The 25,440-nt window shown below is 42.2% G+C and overlaps 1 protein-coding gene across 1 annotated transcript; it reads left to right on the plus strand.

The window, feature by feature from the left end:
* Positions 1-1,003: 1,003 nt before the first annotated feature.
* On the plus strand, positions 1,004-23,283 carry cap2 (cyclase associated actin cytoskeleton regulatory protein 2). The gene is made up of 13 exons (XM_080862230.1): positions 1,004-1,253; positions 5,445-5,566; positions 5,647-5,747; positions 7,311-7,388; positions 12,609-12,752; positions 13,246-13,331; positions 13,717-13,822; positions 21,761-21,956; positions 22,065-22,231; positions 22,441-22,564; positions 22,657-22,739; positions 22,906-23,049; positions 23,143-23,283. Exons 2-13 carry the CDS (start codon positions 5,455-5,457, stop codon positions 23,224-23,226), a joined length of 1,425 nt encoding a protein of 474 aa, XP_080718356.1. The 5' UTR covers positions 1,004-1,253; positions 5,445-5,454; the 3' UTR covers positions 23,227-23,283.
* Positions 23,284-25,440: the final 2,157 nt, after the last annotated feature.

Here is a 25,440-nt window from a genome sequence, read left to right on the forward strand (position 1 = left end):
AGCAGTGCTGAAATTGTAGCTTTTGAGAATTACCTCAGAACATGTCAGCTAGCTTACTGGAAACTTCTAACTACACTCAGCCTCACTGATTCCTAGATGCTACACCACACTGTTACCATACTGTTTATAAAAGATGGCTGTAGATGGGCATTCATTAGAAAAGTCCCATTATGAAACCTCAAGCTGTGCATTTACATGGCCCCTGCCTTGTTGTTTTGAAATTTGTGGTGTGCAAGGTGCAGATGACAAGGTAAGCCTGTCCTAAACCATACTTGGCTTTATCCTCTTGTCCTCTATTACTATAATGCTGACTCTCATTTACAAGTAAACCCCTGCTGTCCGTTAGAGAGAATGCAGATTTGAAAAACTTCTACTCTGGCTTTGCTTTTCAGACCTGAGGCGTCAAGGAAGGAAGTTCACCACCCTCAGGCTTTCTTTGCATTAGCTGGCTCAATGGGTATCACTGAAACGCTGAACAGGACCTGCTCTTGATTAGGAAATGCGCTTGTTGTATGTTGCCATGGTGATTTAACCAGGTAAAAAGATAGGCACTTTCATGACACAGGAACTCTGACTTTGTGCCCATCTTTTATATACAGTCTATGACTGCAACAGACCAGCGTATGTCTGCTATTCTTGGACCTCAGTGGGGTTAAACATAGGGTTTGGTGTCTGTTTACCTTGGGGAACTGAGGGAGTATTTACGTTAAAAGTAGAAAACTAAAGGGCAGCTTTAAACCTTTAACTGATTTTGGAGTTATTGTTGTGACTTGTATTCGTTTAGGGATTTAAAATGTTGAAAATTTGCAGTCTTCAATTTTAAAGGTCAGCGAAGGGGTAAAACTTCATTTCATTCCCATGCACTATGAATATGATGATGATGACTGCCCAGCTTGTAAAAGGCCATTCCCTCAAAAGAGCCCCATGCCGGCATCGCCACAGCACCAATCACTTGTCTATTTTTAGCAGAGCTCTCCGATGCTGCCATGTTGTCTGCGAGGCAAACGTCTCTCCCCCGGAGCAGAGAGGCACTGAGTCACGGTCCTGGTCTCTGCAGCTGTGCGGCTCTCAGGTTCAACGTGTTGCTTAATTAGGACATCCCGGAAGAGGAGCCGGTGCAGCGCGCAGCTGAGTGACGGGGCAGGGGAGCAGGAGGGGACCGCAAGACAGCAGCGAACTGCCACGAATCCGTCCCGGCGTAATCACACCCCTAAAGATCCGGACAGAAATTTACCGCGGACCAGACCAGGGAGGTAAGATGCTTTTAGAGGATGTACTGATGATTTTTTTTAACCAGTGTCAAGTTCAGTTCGTTTCAGTGTGGGGCGGAGGGATGGAGCCCCGGGGTGGGGGTGCGCTTCTCTACGCAATAATAATGTCCAGACAAATTGATCCCCTGCAGCCTGCTTTCGTATGTTATGGCAGGGCATGTGAGAGCACTGTTTGTCACCTCCTTTATCTCGATCGCTGCGGGGAGTAACATTATTGCGGCGCGGAATATGAAGCATCAGACTGAAGGACGGGTGAAGTCCTGTGAGCCGGTGCCATGTCATGTTTTATTATGGAGTGATGGTGTCTTCTCGTGTTTACACAGAGAGGGTTCATTTTGCAGCTGTGATAAACCAGTGTGAGTTTAAACAGCCCAGTAATTTTTTAGGATCACATATGCTGTGCCCCAGAAACAACAGGACGCTAATGCGGCAACTAAACCTTTAAACCGACTTGGACAAGACTCATATGCTTTCATATTTTAAATTGATTCAGCTTTTTCTCAAAGATCTATCAGCACACTCCCAGCCTCTGGTCCATATTACATGAGTTACATATCTCTTTATTAACCTCATATAGATAATCCAAATTATTATTACATAAATAGTAATATTCTTAATCATAACAGCCAAACCTTTCACCATCAACTCCCACTGATCACATCACAGCTTCCCACATCAGTAGGTGGATGAAGAGTTGCAGCAGATGAAGAATCAAAGTGTCTCCGGGTGCAGGACCCAGGCCCACAGTGGAATATCTTACAGTAGGCCCATAACAGCAGGAGCCAGACTGCGTCCCAATATAGCCACAAAGATCAGATACCAGGCCGGGGGGTTCAGGAGGCACATGCAGAGTCAGGGTGAAGTCCCTAAAATCTTTTCACTGCATGTGCTGCTGGTTTTGCTGTGGAGTGTTTGTGTTGCTGGCCAACCCGACACCTGCTGACACTTAACTGCCCATAAACTAAACACTCCACATTTTGCACATTTGGACCTCTTTTAATGCTTCACAGGCTGATTCTATCACCTTATAATCACATATCACTCAGTATAGTCAGTATATAGTCCATTCATTCTTTTTTTTTCTTATCTGTTGTTTTCATGCATCATTTGGCATTTGTAGTTTGTGTATTCTTTGCTTTGTTTGTATTTTCACAAGTCTGCTGCTATAACAACATATTTTTCTCTCCAGGATAAATAAAGTTAACTGTCTTTATGTCTATTATTAAGGAGACTGAGGTAAAGGCTATTTGTTGGAAATTACAGACACATTAAAAACAGTACTGCCACATTTTCATGCCACAGAGATGTATCTCTGATACAGCCAGCAGGCTTAACCCCGAGGCTTCCTCCCATTAGGTCTTTGTGTTAGACTGAATGCATTCCAGTAAGTCCATATGAAAAGCCTAAAAGAGCATCATTGGCCATGTCTTTGCATTGCCATGGAGAATTTGGACAAGTGACAATAAAATCAGAACAGAGGCTGAGTGTCTTTGCTTCAGTCTTCATAGGCAAAATTTGAGGTTGTTGACAAGCGAGACAGTGATGAAGTGTTTTGGATTTGAAATAGTACAGTAGTTGATTTTTTTGCACTCTACTGAATTTAAATTTGAACTTTTTGCTCTATCCTCAAACCCAGACAAACCCAGACAAACCCAGGCATTATGTATTATAATAATCGTTCTATCTTTGAGTTATGTCAGTATTTAAAGATTATTTTTGCTGGAACCATCAAATTTGACTTGGCTCTGAAGATCAGCTTCAATTGTTTCAGCTCTAATAAAATCACATCTACTTTTATGGCAAAAGATTTTCAAATCTAAACATACAGTCGTTATGGTGTGTTCACAGAGTACAAGCAACAGGTATCAAGTCTACCAGATGAAATATAAAAGCAGGTGTTACAAAACTTTCTGGGGCCAGAGACTTCTTAAAGGAAAGACTTATTTTTAAGAAATCGCTCATATCACTAATCCTCATATCCTCATGCGACAGTCTGATCTGTGTCACAAATCGCCGTGCTCACCAGCCTACGAGTCTGGCTAATATCCGAAGCTGTAAGAATGGTTCCCTTCCCAATGAGAGGAGTGATCTTATGATAGATCGAAGTGATGATATGACATGCTTGTTTTGCTGAGTTAAATGGTCTATATATGATCCCCTGTATATATAATAAAAACACAATTTCATGAGCTATGGTGCATTTTGCAGAGCCACTCGGGAGATCTGCAGACCTCACTGGATAAAGGGTGACAGGTCTGCACACTAGCTGACAATTTGCAAATATTGTGTATTTTTTATTTGTATTTTTTGGATTAATGTTTAATATAAAGTTTTGTTTTGTAATCCCACTTGGATCAGACCCTCGAGACCAGAAGCTGGTACCAAAGTACAAACTGATAAGAATATTTTCGACTCATTGCTCAAACTTTAAGTGTCCTGCTTCAGAGAACACAAACGCTTGTTGCAAACCGAGACTCTGCTCTCCAGGTTTCTGGTCTTGCCTAAGAGCTGCTGTGACCCACAGAGCAGAAATAACCTCTGAGTCCTGAAACAGGAATTTGGCACTGCTGGGAGATTTCTCCAGAGAGATTCGATGACGCCCATCAGGACATGTTTGCTGCTCACAGGACATAATTAGTAGACATAATTTACAAAGATTACAGACAGCGAATGCTATTCAGCCAACATAGCTGCCATATTATTGGAGAGTGTTTCCGAGCGTTTCTGTAGATCGTTTTTGTAAAGCAAACAGAGCCGTCTATAACTCACACCCCTGGATTGCATGTTGGACACCCAGGTAAATAGCAGGTGTCAGATTAGGAAGCATGTGTTACCTAGCAGTGGTTTGCGTAAACATGCAGCGGGTGGCTGGATTGAGTTCCTCCTCTGTTGACTAATATATGTTGGAAACAGGCCTGCATCGCTTCATAGTGAGACATATGGCTGGTCAGTGTGACAAAGTGGTCTGTGGAGTATTCTCGAATGTATTTCAGCGGTGCTCAGTTACTGTTTGTTTACCTCTGTCCAACAGCCAGAAACATGTGAATTTATGCAAATATGTTTCTACACTTTAAGTTTCCATAGACTAAAACAGAAAGCAGGTCTTCCCGTTGTATATATCTTGTCCTTCCGGGGTTGATGTTGATCGTTACAGAGCAAAAACTTCCAATATCGATACATCAGTCCATATTTTATGCAAAATATAGACATTGATAAAGGAAAAGGAAAATGTTCTCAGTTCCTGCATGTTCAAAAAAATCATGGTCTACATGGTCTGTGCTCAAGAGTGAGGCTGGTGTAGGTGCATCATTAGCTACCATGCACAGAAGTCTGCAGGGAAAAAGGCTACTGTCATATCCCTAAAACAGAGCCATGCATGAAACAGAGACAATATCAGACAACAGCATCTTACTTGGACTAGGACCTGAGATGGTTTGAACAAGTGTAGAGGAGGGATAGTGGATGTGCTGGACAAAGGATGCTGAACACGGAGCTGCCAGGAAGGAGGAAAAAACCAAGGCTGCAGAGAAGATTCATGGATGTAGTGAGAAGGACACGCAGATGGTTGGATGTGACAGAGGAGGATGCTAAGTATAGGGTGAGATGGAGGCAGATGATCTGCTGTGGAGAACCCTAGGGGGAGCAGCTGAAAGAAGAAGCTGCACGACGATAGAGGAGCTTTTAGAGATTACCTTTTATTCATTTATTTGCACACACTATAACAAAAAGACAAAAAAAGACAAAATTATTACACAAAAAAGAAAGATTCAAATCACTAAAGCACCCAAAGATAAGCAAATAACCATAAATAAACTGTATATTTAATCAAAGAATCCACTTCATTGTTTGACTTTTCTCTCAGTCTGGCATCAGTTTCTGCCTTTCTTCATCCCGATTAGGTGACACTTTGAAATTGTTCTGACCCAGGCTGTGACTGTGGCAGTGAGCCAGACACCTCATACAGTGACATTATTTATACAAGGCGTGCTGCACATAGCTAAATTTAGTGTTGATGAAAATCAGGAGCAGCGCAGTGAGAAGGTTGAATAGTGACAAACATCACCAAATAAAACAAAAAGAATGATTATAAATGAATTGCAATGATTTCAGCTGTCATCATGTGACAGCAGCAGCGGCCATGAGTAAGAATCCGTAGCTGCTCTTGTTTTCCAGGTTTGTCTTCATGGAAGGATTAATGCAGCGCCTGGAGCGAGCTGTGACTCGCCTCGAGCAGATGTCAGCGCAGGCGTCCAGCGGGATGGCCAACGGGGACTGTGTCAACGGCATTGATGGAGGCAAGTCTGTTAAACTTGCATTTGGAGGATTCAATTAAGACAAGCAAGCAAGTTAGCAGGATTTCACTGTATTTTTCCAGGTCTGTCTCAGTGCGTGGAGGCCTTCGACGTGCTGATGAGTGGCCCGGTGTCAGACTACCTGAACAACAGCCGCGCCATAGGGAGCGAGGTGGAGAAGCATGTAAGGCTTCACCCACTAAAATCTAAAGTCTCACATATGCTACCCTACGAATATAAAATCACTTGTAGGCACTGTCCATGCATCAGCTGCTGCAGACAGATGTTTCTGCAGCTGCTGCTGCAGCAGTCTTCTCTTACAATGTAGCAGGTCTCTCATTCTGCTGTTTGTCAAACCGATCATGATTTAAAGGGGCATTCCCTAAACCTCATACTGAATTCAGCTCATGCTTTATAAGGAGCATATATTTATCCTCAGAGTGTCAACGGGGCTTTTTAAATGAGCCTCTTGCTCTTGTTAAAGAACATTATTTTTTCATTAACATGGCTTTGGGAAAGCTTTGTTGTCAAGTAGTTCACAAAAAAAATACTATAACATTTGAAAGGTTAGCTTTATACTTTGGGACATATTTAGTTTCTTGCTTGCTTCTCAAGCCAAGACACTCATCAAGACATTTAACGCTGTATAATTAAGATGACGTATTTGGTTTTTGCCATAAAGATGTGAGACTGTTGTCTGTTGTTTGGCTTTCTCTAACAAAAGATCAGACTATTCGTAAATGAGCGTCTAATTTTGTGCCTGATATATTTATCTATAAACTAAGCTGTGCAAAGGAAGAAGAGCTCTCTGCAAAGGGAGCACTGCTGAAAAGAGGAAAGCCACCACAGATTTTCATTCTCTGCCAACCTTTATCTCATTGGACACACATTTATAAACACAGGATTGTCCCACTCTAGATTCCACTTAGATAGGCAAAGCTGTATGGGAGGTCCGTGGTCCCAAAGAAGGCAGACAACATGTCCGTGTGTGTGTGTTTCCTGTCCTTAACAAAGCCAAGGATGGGAGTATGATTGATCTTTGACCTTACATTCATTTATCAAACTGTTAGTGGAGGACCTTTTCCTATTTGGTAATGACCTCTACTCCCCGTAGGACCAGGAAGTGTTTTATGGTATGCCAGTTGGCAATAATAGCTGTGTTACGTCCTTGGAATGAATCCAGAACAACAAAAACCCTCCAAAACAGACGTGTAAAGGTACTCAGCAATGCCTGAATTTCCTCTGTGCCTTGAAAGATGGTTTCCATCTCTGTGTCCCATCACTGAACACGATGGAGGGTGTGTGTGTGTGTGTGTGTGTGTGTGTGTGTGTGTGTGTGTGTGTGTGTGTGTGTGTGTGTGTGTGTGTGTGTGTGTGAGAGAGAGAGAGAGAGAGAGAGAGAGAGAGAGAGAGAGAGAGACAGAGGTAGTTTCTTCAAGTTTGTAAAGCTCCTTTTATGGAAAAAGCCTCCCCGGTGGTTCCCTTGGCCTGCAAATGGACCTCTCACACACACACACAGAGGACACGGTTGGCTGGGAATAACCCAAACTAAGCGAGTGAGAGTGTGTGTTTGTGTGTGTATATAAGTTAGACATAGTCATTAGAGTGTTTGCCTGGATTTCTGCAGCGACTGCTCAGATTGTTCATGTTTTCTGCATGGTGAACAATCTGTGAAGACAAGCACTCATCAAGTATAACATAATGTATTATGAGATCAGTCCTAACATTTACACTTTGTGACTGACAGGCAGAGATGGTGATGAACGCCTTACAGACTCAGAGAGCTTTCATCAAGATGGCTGCCACACACCAGGAACCAGCGCAGGTACGACAGGAGGACATTAAAAGAGAAACCTGCACTGATGATGTCACAGTGTAACCTCAGAAGCTGTGGGATGGTTTTGGGGGGGTTGTTTTGTTTTGGGGTTTTTTCATGAGCACTGGGTAATCATAATATAATTTGTCTTATATAAAGATCTTATTAAAATTGTAAAACACAACTGAAAACATGAGCTAAAATGAACTGGCTTATGGAGTCGGGACATATTATGCATAATCGTATGTCACCGATTTCAATCTTTCACAAAACAGTACGATTTTATTTATAAAGCACCAAAAATAACAACAACAGTCACCTCAAAGTGCTTTATATGGTTAGGTAAGGACACTACAAGTGCAGTGTTTTCTGTCTGATCAGCTGTTAAATAATATTTGATGAACTACAACAAAAACTACAAGTGTGGTTATGCACCCTGATTATTTAATAGCATATGGCATCTGTCCTTTTTATTCGTTCACAGGCTGCAGCCGGTCTGGTTTAACTCTGTCAGCTTGTTTAAAACTAAAATAATCCCACAGAGGTGATTTTGTTTTCTTTTTTCCAAGAAGCTCTTACACGACAATCACCTAAGGACAGGAGACTGAAGCTAGAATTTACACGAGCTCACAAACGTTGGGCCGTAGAAGTGTAGCCTGGTCTGATGAGTCTCATTTTCTGTTGTGACAGCCAGATGGTAGGGTCAGGATTTGGCATAAATAACATGAAAGCATGGATCCATCCTGCCTTGTATCAACAGTTCAGGCGGCAGGTGGTGTATTGGTGTGGGGGATACTTTTCTGGCACACTTTTGGACCTCTTAGTACCAACTGAACATCATATAAACATGTCTGTGTGGGTTGTAGACATCCAGAACTTGGTAGTCTAAGGAGCTTGGAAAGAAAGTGACTGGACTTCTTTAAGCTTAAGATGTTTCATGTCTCATCTGAGAAGCTTCTTCAGTTCTAAGACCAAATGTTGGAGAGTCCCAGGTGTTTAAACCTTAGTGGGGATTGTCCCTTAAGAGGGTCATTGACTTACATTATTAATGATTTGCCTCATAACATGAGGCAAGGTGGAAAAAAGGCAGTTCTGAAGGGAAGGCCAACCACGTACTAGCGAGGTGTACCTAATGAAATGGACAATGATATATGGTGGAAAGCTGTCCACATACAAAAGGTAGGTTAGACAATCAGGAAGTAGGGAAGACAGGGGAAAACAAGGCATCATTACAGGGAAAGACAAAAACAAAGAAGATGAACAAGGAAAAGTCATTTCTATAAAAAATCAGGAGGACAAAGAAAGAGGATGGCAAAGACAGGAAAACCCCTGGAACTCAAAACAGAAACCAAAACTAAATAATATCGCAACAAGTACCACTCAACATCACAAAAAGATGGCTCCATGAAACCTAACCTGATATGACAGAGCAGTTCAGTGCTGTTGTCTTAGCAACGTATATCAGGTTTATTGGCCATCGTGTTGTTAGAGAAACACCAGTCATGGCCTCCCTGCCATCATTATTTTTTCACTGTATCCTCTTTATTGTCTTTAGAGCCTGTCTGAATGTGACACAAACAGTGTTACCATGTGACTGGATTCCATGACTGCGATTGGCTGTTTGTGTTTCAGCTCCCAGCTGAGCCACACAAAACCTGCTGAAGCGTGATGCAGCTCTCATGACTTTAAGGGCCAAATTGCATCAAATTACAGCAGCAGCCTAACAGAGAGATGAGCTGGGCCTCAGTCCTCTGTAACGGTCTGACCCATGTGTTTCCCAGCAGGCCCGTCTGTTCACAGAGGGATTACTCTGCTCTTTGACCAAGAAAATGCTAATACAACACATTCCCAACATGTTCACGTATAGAGAGCAGAGGGGTGGGAGAGATGTCTGTGTCTGTGTGTGAGAGAATGATATCATCCCATTGGCCTTCTGCTTGTGTTGTATGTGTGTGTGTGTGTTACAGGGTCCACAGAGCCCACCAGGAAGTGATTACTCCCGATCTGTCAGGTCATTGGTTGAGAGGCTGTGAAACGAGCATTCAGAGATAGTCAGAAATGCAAACAAGGAAAGAGTGAGAGAGAGAGGGGGACTAACCCAGGAGAGGGGTGGGCTGATAGAGAGGAGAGACACATTCAGCATCACAACGAAACTCAAAACAAAACACGGAAAACGGGGAAATGGTGGCTCAAGAGCTGCTACCAACGCCCTGATCCAACCACATAATGGCCAATGAAAGCTTCTTTCATTGTTTTTTTGAATGTGCAGCATGAGCAAAAACTTCACACCCTCATGTTGTAACCCAGTTAAAACCGAGAGCAATAAAACATAAATTAAAACTGAGTTAGGTAAAACCGCACACCTTTGGTGTCTGTTTTTACAGACAGGCGTTCAGGTTTCACAAGAAAAGCTGGTAAAATTTGGAACCTAAAGACCTGAAGCTTGCATGAAAACTGTAATGTAGTTTTCAAATGTTCAGATGTTAATCTGCATTCATATCATGCAGGATGAATAGGAATAAAAAGACACTTCGGTTTATAACCTTTAAAACAGGTTGAACAGCAGATATTGTTCAATAGAACATGCCCTCCTTGGTTTAACTGTCATAGATGCCAGTTTAGGTTTGAATTTATAAGCCTGATTTAAGCTTTCTACCTAAGCATGAAACGGTTTCCTTTGCACAGTCCTAAAAACCTTTCAGTGCACAACCAAACACCAAAAACAAAAATACTCCCCCGAGTACAAAACTCTCTTCAGAAATCTCTCACAGCTTTCCGCAGTCAGGTCTATATCTGTAGCTCTCAGCACAGATAGAGAAAAGTGTGTAACTCTGGGCAGTGCCCCTTTTCTATCCACACGCATACACACACACTGACATGCGCACACACATATCTCCAAAACTTCTGGCCTTCCTCCACAGCGCAGCTCTGTTGTGCTCTCTGACTTTTTATGGGCATGTTCTATATTTGAGCCTGTTGTTGGTGTGTGTGTGTGTGCGTGCGTGCGTGCGTGTGTGAGTGTGTGTCAGTTAGATCGAGTGTTAGACAAAGAGAGAAAGAGTCAGAGAAAGTAGGCATCTCACTCTTTCAGGTGACCTCAGGTTGGCCAGTTAACTCACCGTGTGTGTGTGTGTGTGTGTGTGTGTGTGTGTGTGTACTGCTGTTCCCGGCAGTTCACACATGACTTTCTGCCTTTGATGCAGCGCTTGTGTAGGAAGTCAAGTCCTGTGCTGTTATAACGCACTGAGCTCAGCCAAACACATGATGTGAGCTGACGTTTTTTATCCTTTTTGCCGGATTGTTCTCGGCACTGAAAGAAGCAAAAAGCTCAAAAATCTGATAGATGGCAATAATGATTCAGCACACTCAGCTGAGCTTGTCAATAACTCTTTTGTCAGTGTGTTGATAGCTCAGCAGTAAACAACAAAAGTGGAAATGAATCAATTAGCTGCTCTAATACATCTCGCCAGCACGTGAACCTTCCCACAGCTGGGATGTGAGTGCAGGCACTTCTTTTTTGCAGAAACTTCTCCAGGCTTTGTAAAAGTTTGCAGTTCTTCAGCTGGTAAACGACTAACGTGTACAGCAAGTCATTCTCTCTCACCCCTCTGTGTCCGGGAATTCTCAGAGCGAACTGTTTGCATGCAAACGAACCAACGAAGACTGACTCTGTGCCACAGTGAAGTCATCAAAGGGAGGTGTGCAGGAACCAGAAGGTGGAAAACAGGCCAGAAAACTAGTGCATCCACATGCAAACAAACACAGAAAACTGGGAAATGTGACTGTAGAGGCAGAGGACAAAAAACAGCAAATGACACATCTGCATGGCAAGGACCATGACACTGGTTTGGGGGTGTGATACACTTCGGACAGGTCATCATTAAATATGTGATCATATAGCACAAATGTTTTAACACTCTTAAAGAGGCTGTCCTTATGAACATATACATAAACATATTTTTTACTCCCTAAGATCCTGCTTACTTATATGGGTGCATTACAGTTGGATTTTTCTGCACCTTATACTCTGCTCGTCACAGACTTATTGCACCTCATGCATCCCAAACAAGAGCTCAGATCTCAGCAGGGTAAAGTCAGATGTTTTTCCTTTGAATTTATCCTCCAGTACTCATAAATTTGTATTAAATGAGTAATTGCTCGCCTTTAAATACTGGCAATAGAGATAACAGATTAGTAATGGAAGGAATTACTACAGGGAAAGGTAATGGAAAAAGTTACGCCTTAGGGAGGCAAACTTCACCCCTCAAATCTTGCTTGCTACCTTAAATTCGTCCTACATGCTCACTCTTAAGCACGGCCTATTTGCTGCAGTAAAGAGGTGATGTATTGCTTCAAAGACAGCCATTAGGTGGACTTAGAGGGAATAAAAGCAGCTGGAGGAGCAGAGAAAGGGGCGTCTGTCTGTGCTTATGAAGATCATGTGCGTCTGATCAGGGGAAGAATTTGTTGGGAAATAAAGTTTAGTGCTGTTTTTGTTGCTCTCCTGCTCTCAAACATAAAACTACTAAACCTGATGCACATGAATAGATTTTCATTTCAAGCATCACCTCTTGCTCACGTCTAGGTGACGCATGTATCAGGAGCACCGCTGCAGCTTAACTGATCACTGCCAGCTCCTCCTGATTGTTCATCAGCTTCCTCCTGTCACAGCTCATTAGCTCCATATGTTCTACATTACACTCATTTCACAGCAGATCAGAACATGTAAGCAAGTAGCAGCTATTTGCCAGTGAAACGCTGTGTTCCTGTACTTCTGTGAGCGCGGGTGCATGTGTAATTGATAAACTGTAAACATTGGAGAAACGGTATGCCTTACAAGGCCACAGGGATCTCCCCATGAACTGAGGAATGTTTTCAGGCTCGGAGCGATGGGGAGGGGAGCTGAGAACTATGAGACGAGCTATACCGTAACTGAGATCTGGATGTTCCAGTGGAAAAAAGGCCCGTGCTAATCAAATCAGATAGTCTCCTGCAGCCCAGTTTAGGAATTGCTGGATGGTGCCGAAGTGGGCATGGAAATATAGCTCAGATTCTAAAAGAGGGGCTAAGGAGGTGGCTAAAATATACTAGCGAGTAAGATTTTACAGGCATCAGTGTTTCTTAAACAAATAAGAGAATTTGATGTTTATAGGGTTCAGATTATAATGACCCTTCTCTTTTACACCCATCTTCTGTCCTCTTCCTAATTTCTCCCTCCTGCTCTTGCAGACAGAGCTCCAGGACCTCTTGAAGCCGATTTCAGATCACATCCAGGAGATTCAGAGCTTCAGAGAAAGAAACCGTGGCAGCAGCCTCTTCAACCACCTTTCAGCCGTCAGCGAGAGCATCCCCGCACTGGGCTGGGTGGCCGTGGTAAGGATGAGCACACATGAACGTGCACATGATGCTGTGTAAAGATTGGCATGTCTGATAAAACCTATTTAAGCCACCATACAAGAAAGAAAGCATATCAACTGTCTGAACAGAAAGCTATTAGCCCTTTTTGAATTTGATGGTCCTCAGGAGCAAGTATTCAACACGAAGTTAAGCCAACTTTTCAATCATCTGCATAAACAACCTTTCATGCAGATAACTAAAAGTAAGACCTTATTTTTCTTCCTACAACATGGACTTTTTCTGTTTTCCATCAGTACAAACATTTCTTCTGATTTGAGGCGAAGATCATTTTAAGATCAAAGATCACCATCTCCAGTGCTTGAATACAAGTCTTTGAAGCTGCTTCTGGTCTGTGCAGGTTACTGGCAGGACGCCGCTTTTCGCCACTTATGAAACGTGCTGAACTTAAGATGTTCAGAGAAGTGTTTATGTCACAGCTTTCAGGAGATTTTATCTCTCTCCATCTCAGAGTCAGAAGCCTGGTCCATATGTAAAGGAGATGAACGATGCTGCCACCTTCTACACCAACAGAGTGCTTAAGGACTACAAGGAAACGTAAATATAGCTCATTTTTCATCTTCTCTAGATATTTGAAACATTACAGCTGATTTATTTATTCCATAAATGACAATTCATGCAAACCATGAAAGTCACTGTGGTAAACAAATCAGGTAGAGAGATGACAGGAGCCTAGAATGCAAAAGTAGATGAAAATTAGAAAGGTAGCATGGCGAATGCAGACTAACGGTGTTCAACAATAAAGCAGATTTTTTATTTATTTCACAAATTGTTAAAACATTTCTGTATCAATTTAACCTGCAAAACGCTGCATCGTGAGTTTCTTGCTCTGCTCACCTGCTCAGGTCCATCCTCATCCACATGCCTCAGCTTCCTTCATATATAATTTTTTATTTGACCGTTATATGTTTGTCTCTCCCAGAGACAGACGTCATGTGGACTGGGTGCGCTCCTACCTGTTGATCTGGACTGAGATGCAGGCGTTCATCAAACAGCACCACACGACAGGTCTGGTGTGGAGCAAGAGTGTGAGTACACAAGCGAGGTGCCACGTATGGATTCAAAAGGCTTTTTTTGCCTTTGTTAGTACAATATTGTGCTGTTTTATGTTATACTCACCACCTTCTCATACCTGAGCCTGAATCACTCCTGTTACTAGTGCTTTATAATGTCAGCTGTGTTTTCATTTGGTTTCTGTTCGCACGGCTTGATCGTTTTATATCTGCTCAAAATAACTTCTACCATTTTTAGTTATGGAGCAGTCAGTTACATAAACCACTGCAGGGAGCATGAATGAATGAATGAGCTTCTCCTCAGTGGCCGCTCACCGCATTTCTCTGTGAAGCTTTCAAAGACCTCTGTCCCTCCCACACACACTCACACACACACACACACACACTGTTAATGTCTACTCAAGGACTAGCCTTTGCTAGATCTCAGAGATTACAGTGATCTGAAACAAAATCTTCTTCCCTTATCGGTTAGAAGAGTTTTTCCTCTTGATTTAATTACAGAAAGAAACAACAAAACTAAAGCTTCACTTTCCTTATTAACTGAATTGTTGATCCGAGGGGAAAGATGCCTGTTCACTCTTGCTCTGAGCCGCAAGTGAGGATCAATAATGCTGTCATATTTGTAACTATGAGGTTGCTGCCAGGAGATGGTCGGGAGATCTGAGCTTAGCATGAAGAATGTTAACAAAGTGAAACAGCTGGCCTGGATAGTGTCATTCATAGTTTAATTTTAAACTCAAATAAAATAAACCATTTTCATTACTGAGCTTTAAAGGTGCTGTGGAGATATGGTCATCATGGACACCCTTTTTACAGCATATTTAATACCTTTAACAAAACAAGAAGCAGATGCACAAGTATACCTTCATTTCAGATTTTATCTAATTCATAAAGGCTCAAGTAAATACACACACGGCCACTAATACAGTGGGGCAAAAAAGTATTTAGTCAGCCACCGATTGTGCAAGTTCCCCCACTTAAAATGATGACAGAGGTCAGTAATTTGCACCAGAGGTACACTTCAACTGTGAGAGACAGAATGTGAAAAAAAAATCCATGAATCCACATGGTAGGATTTGTAAAGAATTTATTCGTAAATCAGGGTGGAAAATAAGTATTTGGTCACCTCAAACAAGGAAAATCTCTGGCTCTCACAGACCTGTAACGTCTTCTGTAAGAAGCTTTTCTGTCCCCCACTCGTTACCTGTATGAATGGCACCTGTTTGAACTCATCATCTGTATAAAAGACACCTGTCCACAGCCTCAAACAGTCAGACTCCAAACTCCGCCATGGCCAAGACCAAAGAGCTTTCGAAGGACACCAGGAAAAGTATTGTAGACCTGCACCAGACTGGGAAGAGTGAATCTACAATAGGCAAGCAGCTTGGTGTGAAAAAATCAACTGTGGGAGCAATCATCAGAAAATGGAAGACATACAAGACCACTGATAATCTCCCTCGATCTGGGGCTCCACGCAAGATCTCATCCCGTGGGGTCAAAATGATCATGAGAACGGTGAGCAAAGATCCCAGAACCACACGGGGGGACCTGGTGAATGACCTGCAGAGAGCTGGGACCAAAGTAACAAAGGTCACCATCAGTAACACACTACAACGGCAGGGAATCAAATCCCGCAGTGCCAGACGTGTTCCGCTGCTGAAGCCAGTGCATGTCCAGGCCCGTCTGAAGTTTGCCAGAGAGCACATGGATGATACAGCAGAGGATTGGGAGAATGTCATGTGGTCAGATGAAACCAAAGTAGAACTTTTTGGTATAAACTCAACTCGTCGTGTTTGGAGGAAGAAGAATACTGAGTTGCATCCCAAGAACACCAAACCTACTGTGAAGCATGGGGGTGGAAACATCATGCTATGGGGCTGTTTTTCTGCCAAGGGGACAGGACGACTGATCCGTGTTAAGGACAGAATGAATGGGGCCATGTATCGTGAGATTTTGAGCCAAAACCTCCTTCCATCAGTGAGAACTTTGAAGATGAAATGAGGCTGGGTCTTCCAACATGACAATGATCCAAAACACACCGCCCGGGCAACAAAGGAGTGGCTCCGTAAGAAGCATTTGAAAGTCCTGGAGTGGCCTAGCCAGTCTCCAGACCTCAACCCCATAGAAAATCTGTGGCGGGAGTTGAAAGTCCGTGTTGCTCGGCGACAGCCCCAAAACATCACTGCTCTCGAGAAGATCTGCATGGAGGAATGGGCCAAAATACCAGCTACTGTGTGTGCAAACCTGGTAAAGACCTATAGTAAACGTTTGACCTCTGTTATTGCCAACAAAGGTTATGTTACAAAGTATTGAGTTGTATTTTTGTTATTGACCAAATACTTATTTTCCACCCTGATTTACGAATAAATTCTTTACAAATCCTACCATGTGGATTCATGGATTTTTTTTTCACATTCTGTCTCTCACAGTTGAAGTGTACCTCTGGTGCAAATTACTGACCTCTGTCATCATTTTAAGTGGGGGAACTTGCACAATCGGTGGCTGACTAAATACTTTTTTGCCCCACTGTATTTGGTTAAATGTCCCTTAGCAAGTTGCACCTCTACCGGACGCTTTTGGCACCCATCAATAATTTTCTGGTATAAATCTGGACGGATATTTGACCACACTTTATGGAAGAAAGATAATGTTAGAGTTCGTTTAGTTGGTTTCCTGGCGTAGACCCGGCTTTGAAGTGCAGTCCACACAGGCTGAGGTCGGGGTTTTGGTAAGGCCATTCAAGAATCTTTGTCTCGCCTGACCACCGTCTCGCTTTTCCATGTGGGCAGCTGCAAATTTCAGTCGAGGTTAAAAGTGTCGATTTAGTAGCAATGGCTTCTGTCTTGGTCTGCACCCTCTCAGTCCATGACAATGAAAAACTGGTTTCACTGTGGACAGTGATGCTGGTCTTCCAGCAGATTCCAGTTTCCAGACTTGAGCCTTGGTGGTTTCTGGTGACTCCTAACCAGTTTCCTCTTATCTGAAGGTGACAGTTTGGGTCTTCCTCTTGACACCGCCAAAGTGATGGCCCATTTCAATAACTTGTATTTAAGTACAGTTGTTTGAACTGATAAATCCTGCAGTTGTTTAGAAATGACTCCAAGAAACTTGCTTAAATCCACAATTCTCCCTCTTAGTCTTCACTGAGTTCCTTGGACTTTCCCGTTGTTCTGAGTATTGGTCAGTCCAGTGAGTGCTTTTAAACTAATCCTTTTATACTGGCAAAGAGAAACTACAACGTAGTCGATCATGATCACTAATGAGAAGTTAGCAGGCCTTGCGAAGTTAAAAAAGTTAAAAGATTTAATGTGTGTTTTCTTATTTTTTAAAGTCATTAAAGATGTATGCAGTACACTCATTCGACACTGGAAAAAGAACAGTTCGAGAAATCATTCGTGCCCTTGATGAGTGGATGTAAACTTCTGACCACAACTGTACCTTTGGGCATTCAGGACAGCTGCTTCCTTCTGTTTGCACTCTAAGTTAAGAGATCTTCTGCTCTCAGCAGGGAATCAAATAAGCCCCAAATGGTTCACTTTTTCCTTTATTGCAACATGAAACGATGAAAACCTATGCTCAGCTTAAACTAATGCTCAACAACTGTGCTCACATGTGTACTGTCTGCATGCAGAAACTTGAGAGCCTGCGGCGGCTGTGTGTGTCAGCTGCTGGCCCTGCTGTCAGACAGCAGAGCTGCTGCATGTGCGAGAGACACAGAGTGTGTGTGCGCAAACAAGGAACGGAGTGTGTGATACCAACAGGTGGTCCTCACGATTTACTTGAATGGAGGTTTTCTTTACAGAAGTTGCCCCGACAAAGAGCCTGTGTACACACACAGCCTGTGCCGTAACCTAAACTGCAGGGCTGGTCCCTCTTCACCGATGCAACGCGTCATCTGCTGCTCAGACGGCGCTTTAGTGACAGGCCTATCCACAGGCTGACATATGGACTCATGCAAACGGTCACATTAAACTAGACACAGGGTAAAAAAACAAAAGCACTTAAAATGTTAAAGCAAGTCCAATTCTGAGTAGTGAACATCACACTTTTAACACTTCAAATATTTTTTCCAGTTGTCCCTCGGGGGCTTGTAGTTAACATGATTCTAGTTATCACTGTTTAAATGGTTGAACTGACAGTTGTTTTATTTATTTCAGCTGATTATTTCTCGTATAAAATCTTTGAAATCGATAAAAATAGTAATTTCTGCTTCATAAATCTCAGAGTGAAGCCTTCAAACCTTCAAGCAAGGAGTTCTTCATGTCAGAAACAGGAAACAATAGATGTCAACTATCTAATAGACATAGCTGGACTGGCCATCGGGCATACCGGGCATTGCCCGGTGGGCCGCTGGCGATTTTTTGTTTTTATGGGCCGATGGATTTATTTATTTATTTTTTTTAGGAAGGGTATATATAATGAAAGGTGTTGGATTGGCCAATTGGTCATGATCGACTCTGGGCTGGACCAATTACAGCCGAGGAGGCTGGATGCACCCTCCCCCTTGTTTAACAATCACGTGATTTTCGCGCATTGCATGCTGGGAACTCGTGGCAAAACAATCCAATCAAACAAATCAAATGCAAACATTTGCAGCACCGCAAAACGTTCATTCTCCGGTTCCAATACCTTCTTTTTTTTTTCTTTGCCGCACAAAAAAGGAATGTACAAAACAAAAGGAGAACAATGCCGGTCCGTACAAAGACAGACTCGACGAAAAGACAAAGAAAAGATACGAGGAAAAAATCAAAGGAGTGAAAGAGTGGACAAAAGACGTCAGCGTGCTGCCCAACTTTCACCACGCTCAGATTTATAATTATACGCTTCTTGGAGTGAGTGCATACACTCATGAAGTTTAGTAACTTCAGGTCACTGCAACAAGCCCAGGTACAGTTTACCGACGGATGGGTGCAGGACCTTGAAATGCACCGTGTAGAACGAAAGACTATTGTACATATCATAAGTTTACCAGTCTCACAAATCGTCTTCATAAATACACATTCATTAACAGTTTATTAATATAACCTTTGAGCTCAACGGTAATTAATTAGTAGTGGAAATAATTTCTGGTAGTGTAACAGTGTTTATGTGGTATTATTCCACTTGCCACAAATATCAGTGTAATGGGGAAACAGCGCCCCCCCTCTCGGTGTGGCTGGCTGCAGTAATCGCTGCCAGTCTGCCGTAGCCATACGAGAGGTGAGTTGTATTGTTCCGCACACAATATAGCTAAGTAGTACAGACACATAAAACATGTTTGATTAGCTGACGAGCACCGAGTGTAATAAGTGCTTAGTGGACACATGTCCAACACCAGTTTTATGTACTTTTCATTTGTTTATTAATGTGGGAAACTGTATGCTAAAGCGGAATGCTAATGAGATGTTCTGCCGTAGTGTGCTGTGCGGAGTGGTGTGTGGCGAGCCTGTGCACTGATAATACACCGTTGTTTCCATTCAGGTACATCGTTTGTTGTTGCTGTTATTTTATTGTATATTAGAAATTGTAATATTGCTGCAGTAATCGCTGCCAGTCTGCCGTAGCCATACGAGAGTGTGCTGTGCGGAGTGGTGTATGGCGAGCCTGTGCACTGATAATACACCGTTGTTTCCATTCAGGAAATAAAGTGGCAACGATCGATCAGAGACTCCTTGTCTTTTTAAAAACACTACACAACGCAGAGTCGAGGAGTCTGTTTGGGCCGAACTGTTGCAGCGGGATGAAGCAGAAACCGGTTACAGTAGCATTACAGAAATGTAGCAGTGACAATAATATTGTATGTTGTAATCGCAATGGACAATTAGTGATACAAAACAACTGTTTTATCCTGTGAATAAAAGTATATGTTTTTGTCAGTGTACCATGGTTATAACAGAAGCGAAACGCAATATTGTGTCAGGACAATTCACTATTTATGCACAATAAACAAAGGAGCATAGCGCGACAATTTCTGTTCAGCGCCAGACTTGCTTGTAACCTATATCACCAATTATGTTAAGAAAAATGACGTATTAACTACTACAAAACTCTGACCTTTGTGGGAATGCTTGGAGCAGACTAACCTGTGAGCTGGAGTGTTCTGAGATGTTATATTTGGTATATCCAGACTATCCGTCGGCTCTTACTTCGGAAACATGGCTTAAAAAATTTCACTTCAACGACGTAATCCGATAAAAAAAAAAACGATCTCTTTACCCGTCGGCTTCCCGTGGCTGTCATGCGACCGGTTATTGCAGTTAATAATACAACAGCTTCTTGCCATTTTTTGGGTTTCTTTTTATCGCTGTGTAACTGAGTTCAAGCCTGCGTGCGCTAGTACCTCTTGCCACAAGTTCCCAGAATCCTTTGCGGTTTTATCCCTGAATGACGTCACATTTTCAATCTTTATCCTGGTGGGCCGGTCTCTAGTCAAAATGCCCGGGCCGATTTTTTGTCCCAGTCCAGCCTTGCTAATAGATTGTTGATTGCTTAAGCTGTAGTTTAAAACAGCAGAAATTAAGAAGATTTTAAGTGAAGCTAATTATATTAACACAAGGAGCCACCTTTTTTTCCCACCTAAATCCTTTTTGTACACAAAAGGATTTAGGTGTACACAAAGAAGTGTTCAGTAGATCGTTTTACAGCCATGCATGAATGTGTGCGTGCACACATCTGCTGGTTCTAATCCAGAGGCATGCAGTGAGCTGTTTAGTGTAACAGGTCTACATTGTTCAGCAGTGATATTCACAACACATGTTACTCGTGTCAAAGGTCAAGTCTGAGCACTCAGAGGCACGTTTGGTGACAATTTAACCCTGTGTCAGCTGTGCTAGATCTTCAAAAAGCAGATGTGTGTGTGTGTGTGTGTGTGTGTGTGTGTGTGTGTGTGTGTGTGTGTGTGTGTGTGTGTGTGTGTGTGTGTGTGTGTGTGTGTGTGTGTGTGTGTACCCTTCTCTTCTTTACACATCAGAGCTACTTAAAGGACCTTTTTCTTCATAATTTAAATTCTGATGTAATAAAAAATCTGTAATGAACAAAATTTGGGGGAAAAAACATCTTGATTTTTCTTTTCTGGCACAACAGTGCATCCATCTTCTTACGCTTATCCAATTCAGGGTCGCGAGGGGCGAGCTGTGGTCTATCCCAGCTGTCGTAGGCCGAGAGCCGTGTATGTCCTGGACAGGTGGCCGGTCTATCCCGGGGTTACGTTTGAGAAACAGTGCAGTCGTAAAATTTTGGCCATTTCGATGTGAAGCTGTCTGTTTTTCACCCATCAAGTAGGAAAACTCCTGTTTGATCCTGGGAGGAGAGAGGTCACTCTCAGCTGACATTCATCTTAATCATTTTTCATATTTCATCAGTTTGTTTTATCTTTTTTTTCTTAGTCGTTATTGTTTTGTTTCTTGTTGCATTGCCTTCATTTTCTTTATTGTTTAAACTTGTTTGTTTAGTTGTTTTGTTCTTGTCAGTTTAATTTTAAAGGGAAAGCTCACAAACCAAAGATGCTGTGTTTCACTGTATTAGAAAAGCTTACTTTAGTTTAAAATAGTATCCAAATTCATTCAAATAAAAAAAATTAGGTAAAGATTTTGTTCAGATTAACTTGTTCAGTATTCGTGCACAACACTTAGCTTAAGTAGTACAACCAACACACAGGATGAGTCATGTGAACTGAAGGCAACTTGAGTGAGATCTGCTTAAATTGAAGTTACTAAATTTAAGTGTTTTAACTTTCTTAAAACTCACACAGTTCACATAAAAATGTGATTGTGTTGCTTTGTGTTTTTTACATTACTCACATCAAGTGTCAGAGGACCAGGGTCTGCGAGCACTGCAGAGTTGTACAATTTAAGTACACTTTAAATGAAATAAACAGGCAGACCTCAGATTCAGAGCCTGAGTCAAATTAAAATATTTTAGTAAACATACTTGAATTATTTTTAAAATATTTTATTTCCTTCCAACATCTCTCAGGGCCCCATTGCTCCTGCTTCTCTCTTTGATTCGCCCCCAGCCCCGAGTGCACCCTGTCCACCTCCACCACCTCCTCCACCCCCTGGCCCTCCTCCGGTGTTCACCGATGACGACGCCAAGCCTCAGGCGGACGCCGCCGTAGCCCAGCACTCCGCGCTATTTGCCCAACTCAACCAGGGCATGGACATCACTAAAGGTGCATCCATGAGCAACACAGAAGAGCTGAGCGACAGTTTCCACCTTAATTTAATTTAAGCTTATATTTTTAAACTCATAATGTTATCCTCACACTTTCCATCTGTAGGTCTGAAGCATGTGTCAGATGACCAGAAGACCCACAAGAACCCCAATCTGCGTTCTCAACAACCAACAACAGCCAAAGGCAAGAACGCGGGGCCTGTGGCTTCACCCACTACACCTGCCCAGAAAAGACCCCCTCTGCTGGAGCTGGAGGGGAAGAAATGGAGGGTGGTACGTGTGATGTGTAAATCCTATTTTGAGGATGATTTGTATTTAATTAAATCCACAACGGGAGCTGAAATGAAGGGCACTTTGGAAAATTTCAATGACAATTTAATTTGCACCTACCCAGCTCTCATTTATATCGTAGAAACAAACCCAATCCAGGTGTCCTGGTAGACCGGCTGCTAATCTAGATTTTTGAATCCTTATTGTTGCAGGAAAACTTTGAGCAGAAGCACGACCTGGTGATCGAGGAGACGGAGCTTAAACAGGTGGCGTACGTCTTCAGTTGTAATAACTCCACCCTGCAGATTAAGGGCAAAATAAACTCCATCATCATTGGTAAGCTTCCTGAAAGCAAAATCATGAGTTTGAGCACAGATTTCATAACGTGGGATTATAATCTTCATCTGGTTTGTTTTCATCCCGTCTAGACAACTGTAAGAAGCTGGGTGTGGTTTTTGAGAACGTTGTTGGGATTGTGGAGATCATTAACTGCAAATCGATTCAGTTACAGGTGAACACATTTTTATTTTGACACAGAATTAAGTGATGTGCCGAGTGTCTCGTAGGTCCGCTTTCGTTTTCTTAAAACTGTTCAGAGTTTTACACCCAAAGTGTAAAATAACATCTCACAGTGCCCAAAAAAAGCCTGTCAGTAAGTGAGGCATGTCTTTCTGCAGGTTTTGGGAACAGTTCCCACCATTTCCATCAACAAGACCGAGGGCTGCCAGGTCTACCTGAGTAAGGACTCTGTCAGCTGTGACATTGTCAGTGCCAAGAGCTCTGAGATGAACATCATGATACCTGAAGGAGAGGGCGATTACGTGAGTAACCGAGATAAAGGCTGAGCTAATTCTCTCCATGTGTGCAGCTGTTCTTACACTTACTTTGTTTTTGTTTTCCTTTTTTTTAAACAGAGGGAGTTCCCAGTGCCGGAGCAGTTCAAGACTGTGTGGAATGGAGCCAAACTGGTGACAGAACCCACGGAGATCGCAGGCTGACTTTGTCGTCCATAGAACACAAATATATTTCCGTCCTCCTGATGTTATCCCTCAGACATACAGTGCTGTGAAAAGTACTTTCCCCCTTCATAACTTTTTTTGTATAGTTGTCACATGTTTTTAGATAATGAAACTTTAATCAAGTTTTAAAATTAGATATATTGTTCTCTGCTGACCAAACAGAACACAAAGGCTCATCTCATGCCAAAAAACATCCTGGTGGCCCCTGAGACTTTTGAGCAAATATTCTGTGGACTGACAGGACAAAAGCTGAACTTTCTAGAAAGATTGAGCCACTTAAACTAACACAGCATTTCATAAAAAGAAGATCATACCAAAAGTAAAACGTGGTGGCAGTGGTTGCTTTGCAGCTTCGGGACCTGAATGACTTCTGGGCGACTCTGCTCTCTACCAGAAAATGCTGACGGAGAATCTTCGGCCATCAATGGTGCTCAGGAAACTCAAGGACATTTGGCTTAGTCAGTAGGACAATGATCCAAAATACACCAGGAAGTCCACCTCTGAATGGCTCAAAAACCAAAAACAAATAGAAGGTTTTGGAGTAGTCCAGTCAAAGTCTGAACTTAAATCAGACTGAGATGCTGTGGCATGACCTTTAACACATTGGAGAGTCTTCAATGTGGCTGAATTAAAAGAATTCTGCAAAGATGAGTTGGCCAAAATCCCTCCACAATGATATGAAACAATCATTGCCAGTTATCGCAGTTCTTGCTATCAAGCGTGGCACAACCAGTTATTAGGTTTAAGGGTACATACAGGTAGTTTTAGGCATTTTTTTTTCCTTTGATAAAAACAAAAAAAATCATGGTCATCATCATTTAAAAACTGCATTTTTATTTACTCAGTTAAAGTTCATTTGCTGATCTTAAACACATAAATGTGAGAAATATGAAAAAGAAATCAAGAAGGGGGCAAATACGTTTTCATAGCGCTGTAGGAAAGGTTTTCTAATAGGCACGTAGATTAACTTTTAGTCCACTTGCTGTATTTGTGACTTCATAAGAGGTTTCTCCAGCACTTCTGCAGCTGTTGTCTGTAATGAATCTGTCAGTATAACACAATCTCCCACTAGTGGTGAAGAATAGCTCAGGTTTAGGTGTCACAAACCAGAGCACACTTACATTTCTGTGCCAAAACAACACAGGCATTTATGTGAGAAAGTGTAACTGCTGAAAAATAATATTTTAAAGGTATTATCATCATTAGATCCGTTTCCTTAAAATATAGATTTTAAATGTTCCGGGATGACCACTAATAAGACAGTACTCCACTTACACCTACTGCAGAAAACTTAAAAAACCAACATTACCTTCAAATAGAGAAAAGCAAATAAGTGTCTGTGGTACATTTTCCATCTAATAAAGTGCTTCCAGCCACCTCTGTAAAGAGCATTGTGCCCAGCAGTCATGTAGTAAAGTCACTGTGAAGTACATGCAGTATTGTCCTTATTCTGCATTAACAGCTGCTGTTGTGATTGAAATGATTAATTAGCTAATTTCTTTTACTGTACAACGTATCAGCTATAGTGGTAACGGTTACCTCCGAGCACTTCCTATGTTTATTGTACTTTGTATACCACTCTTATTTTGTAGCACACAGCACCAGCATAGCACAGATGAAATGCTGATACTAAAAATATAATATACGAGAAAACAATTTTATGTAATTCTGTGTCTTTTTTTTTTCCAAATAAAGTCAAAACCTCCCAGTTCTGGTTTGTTAGTTTTATTTTGTGCGAGGAGAAAAAAAAAGCACAACAAAAAGAACCATGAAAGGGAGAAACAAAGAATAAAATCTCAGGAGATCAGCCATGACATGGAAAGAAGACAATCACAGAGTAGAAAAATAAACCAAAACAAATGTTCTTCCGCCTCATCCCTGTACGGTAAGAACTGATGATATTTGGTCATAATGGCTTGTAATATCACAGAAGCAGCTCTCCCTGTTTTGAGCAGGAGGGCAAGAAGTCCAAACCAAGAACAAGCAAGAACCTGGCTAACTTTTAAAACAAAGGGACTCGTGTAGAAGAAAGCCTTCAATCTGAGACAGGCCTGACACAACAAGACCTGCAGCATACAAGCTGGCCGTGTACTGCTAGGTTCATAGACTACATAAAACCATGATGTTACTCACTGGCTGGTGAAGTCCCGGCTTTAATTCTCACACTGAACATCTTGACTTCACCATTTTAGT

The sequence above is a fragment of the Rhamphochromis sp. 'chilingali' genome (genome assembly GCF_963969265.1).
Source record: "Rhamphochromis sp. 'chilingali' genome assembly, chromosome: 17".
Lineage (NCBI taxonomy): Eukaryota > Metazoa > Chordata > Actinopteri > Cichliformes > Cichlidae > Rhamphochromis > Rhamphochromis sp. 'chilingali'.

Excerpts from the sequence above, each read along its gene's own strand:
- cap2 (XM_080862230.1), top strand. The coding sequence starts at position 5,455 with ATGGAAGGATTAATGCAGCGCCTGGAGCGAGCTGTGACTCGCCTCGAG. Across the intron at positions 5,748-7,310 it reads GGAGCGAGGTGGAGAAGCAT|GCAGAGATGGTGATGAACGC; the intron begins GTAAGGCTTCAC and ends TGTGACTGACAG. Across the intron at positions 23,050-23,142 it reads CTGAAGGAGAGGGCGATTAC|AGGGAGTTCCCAGTGCCGGA; the intron begins GTGAGTAACCGA and ends TTTTTTAAACAG.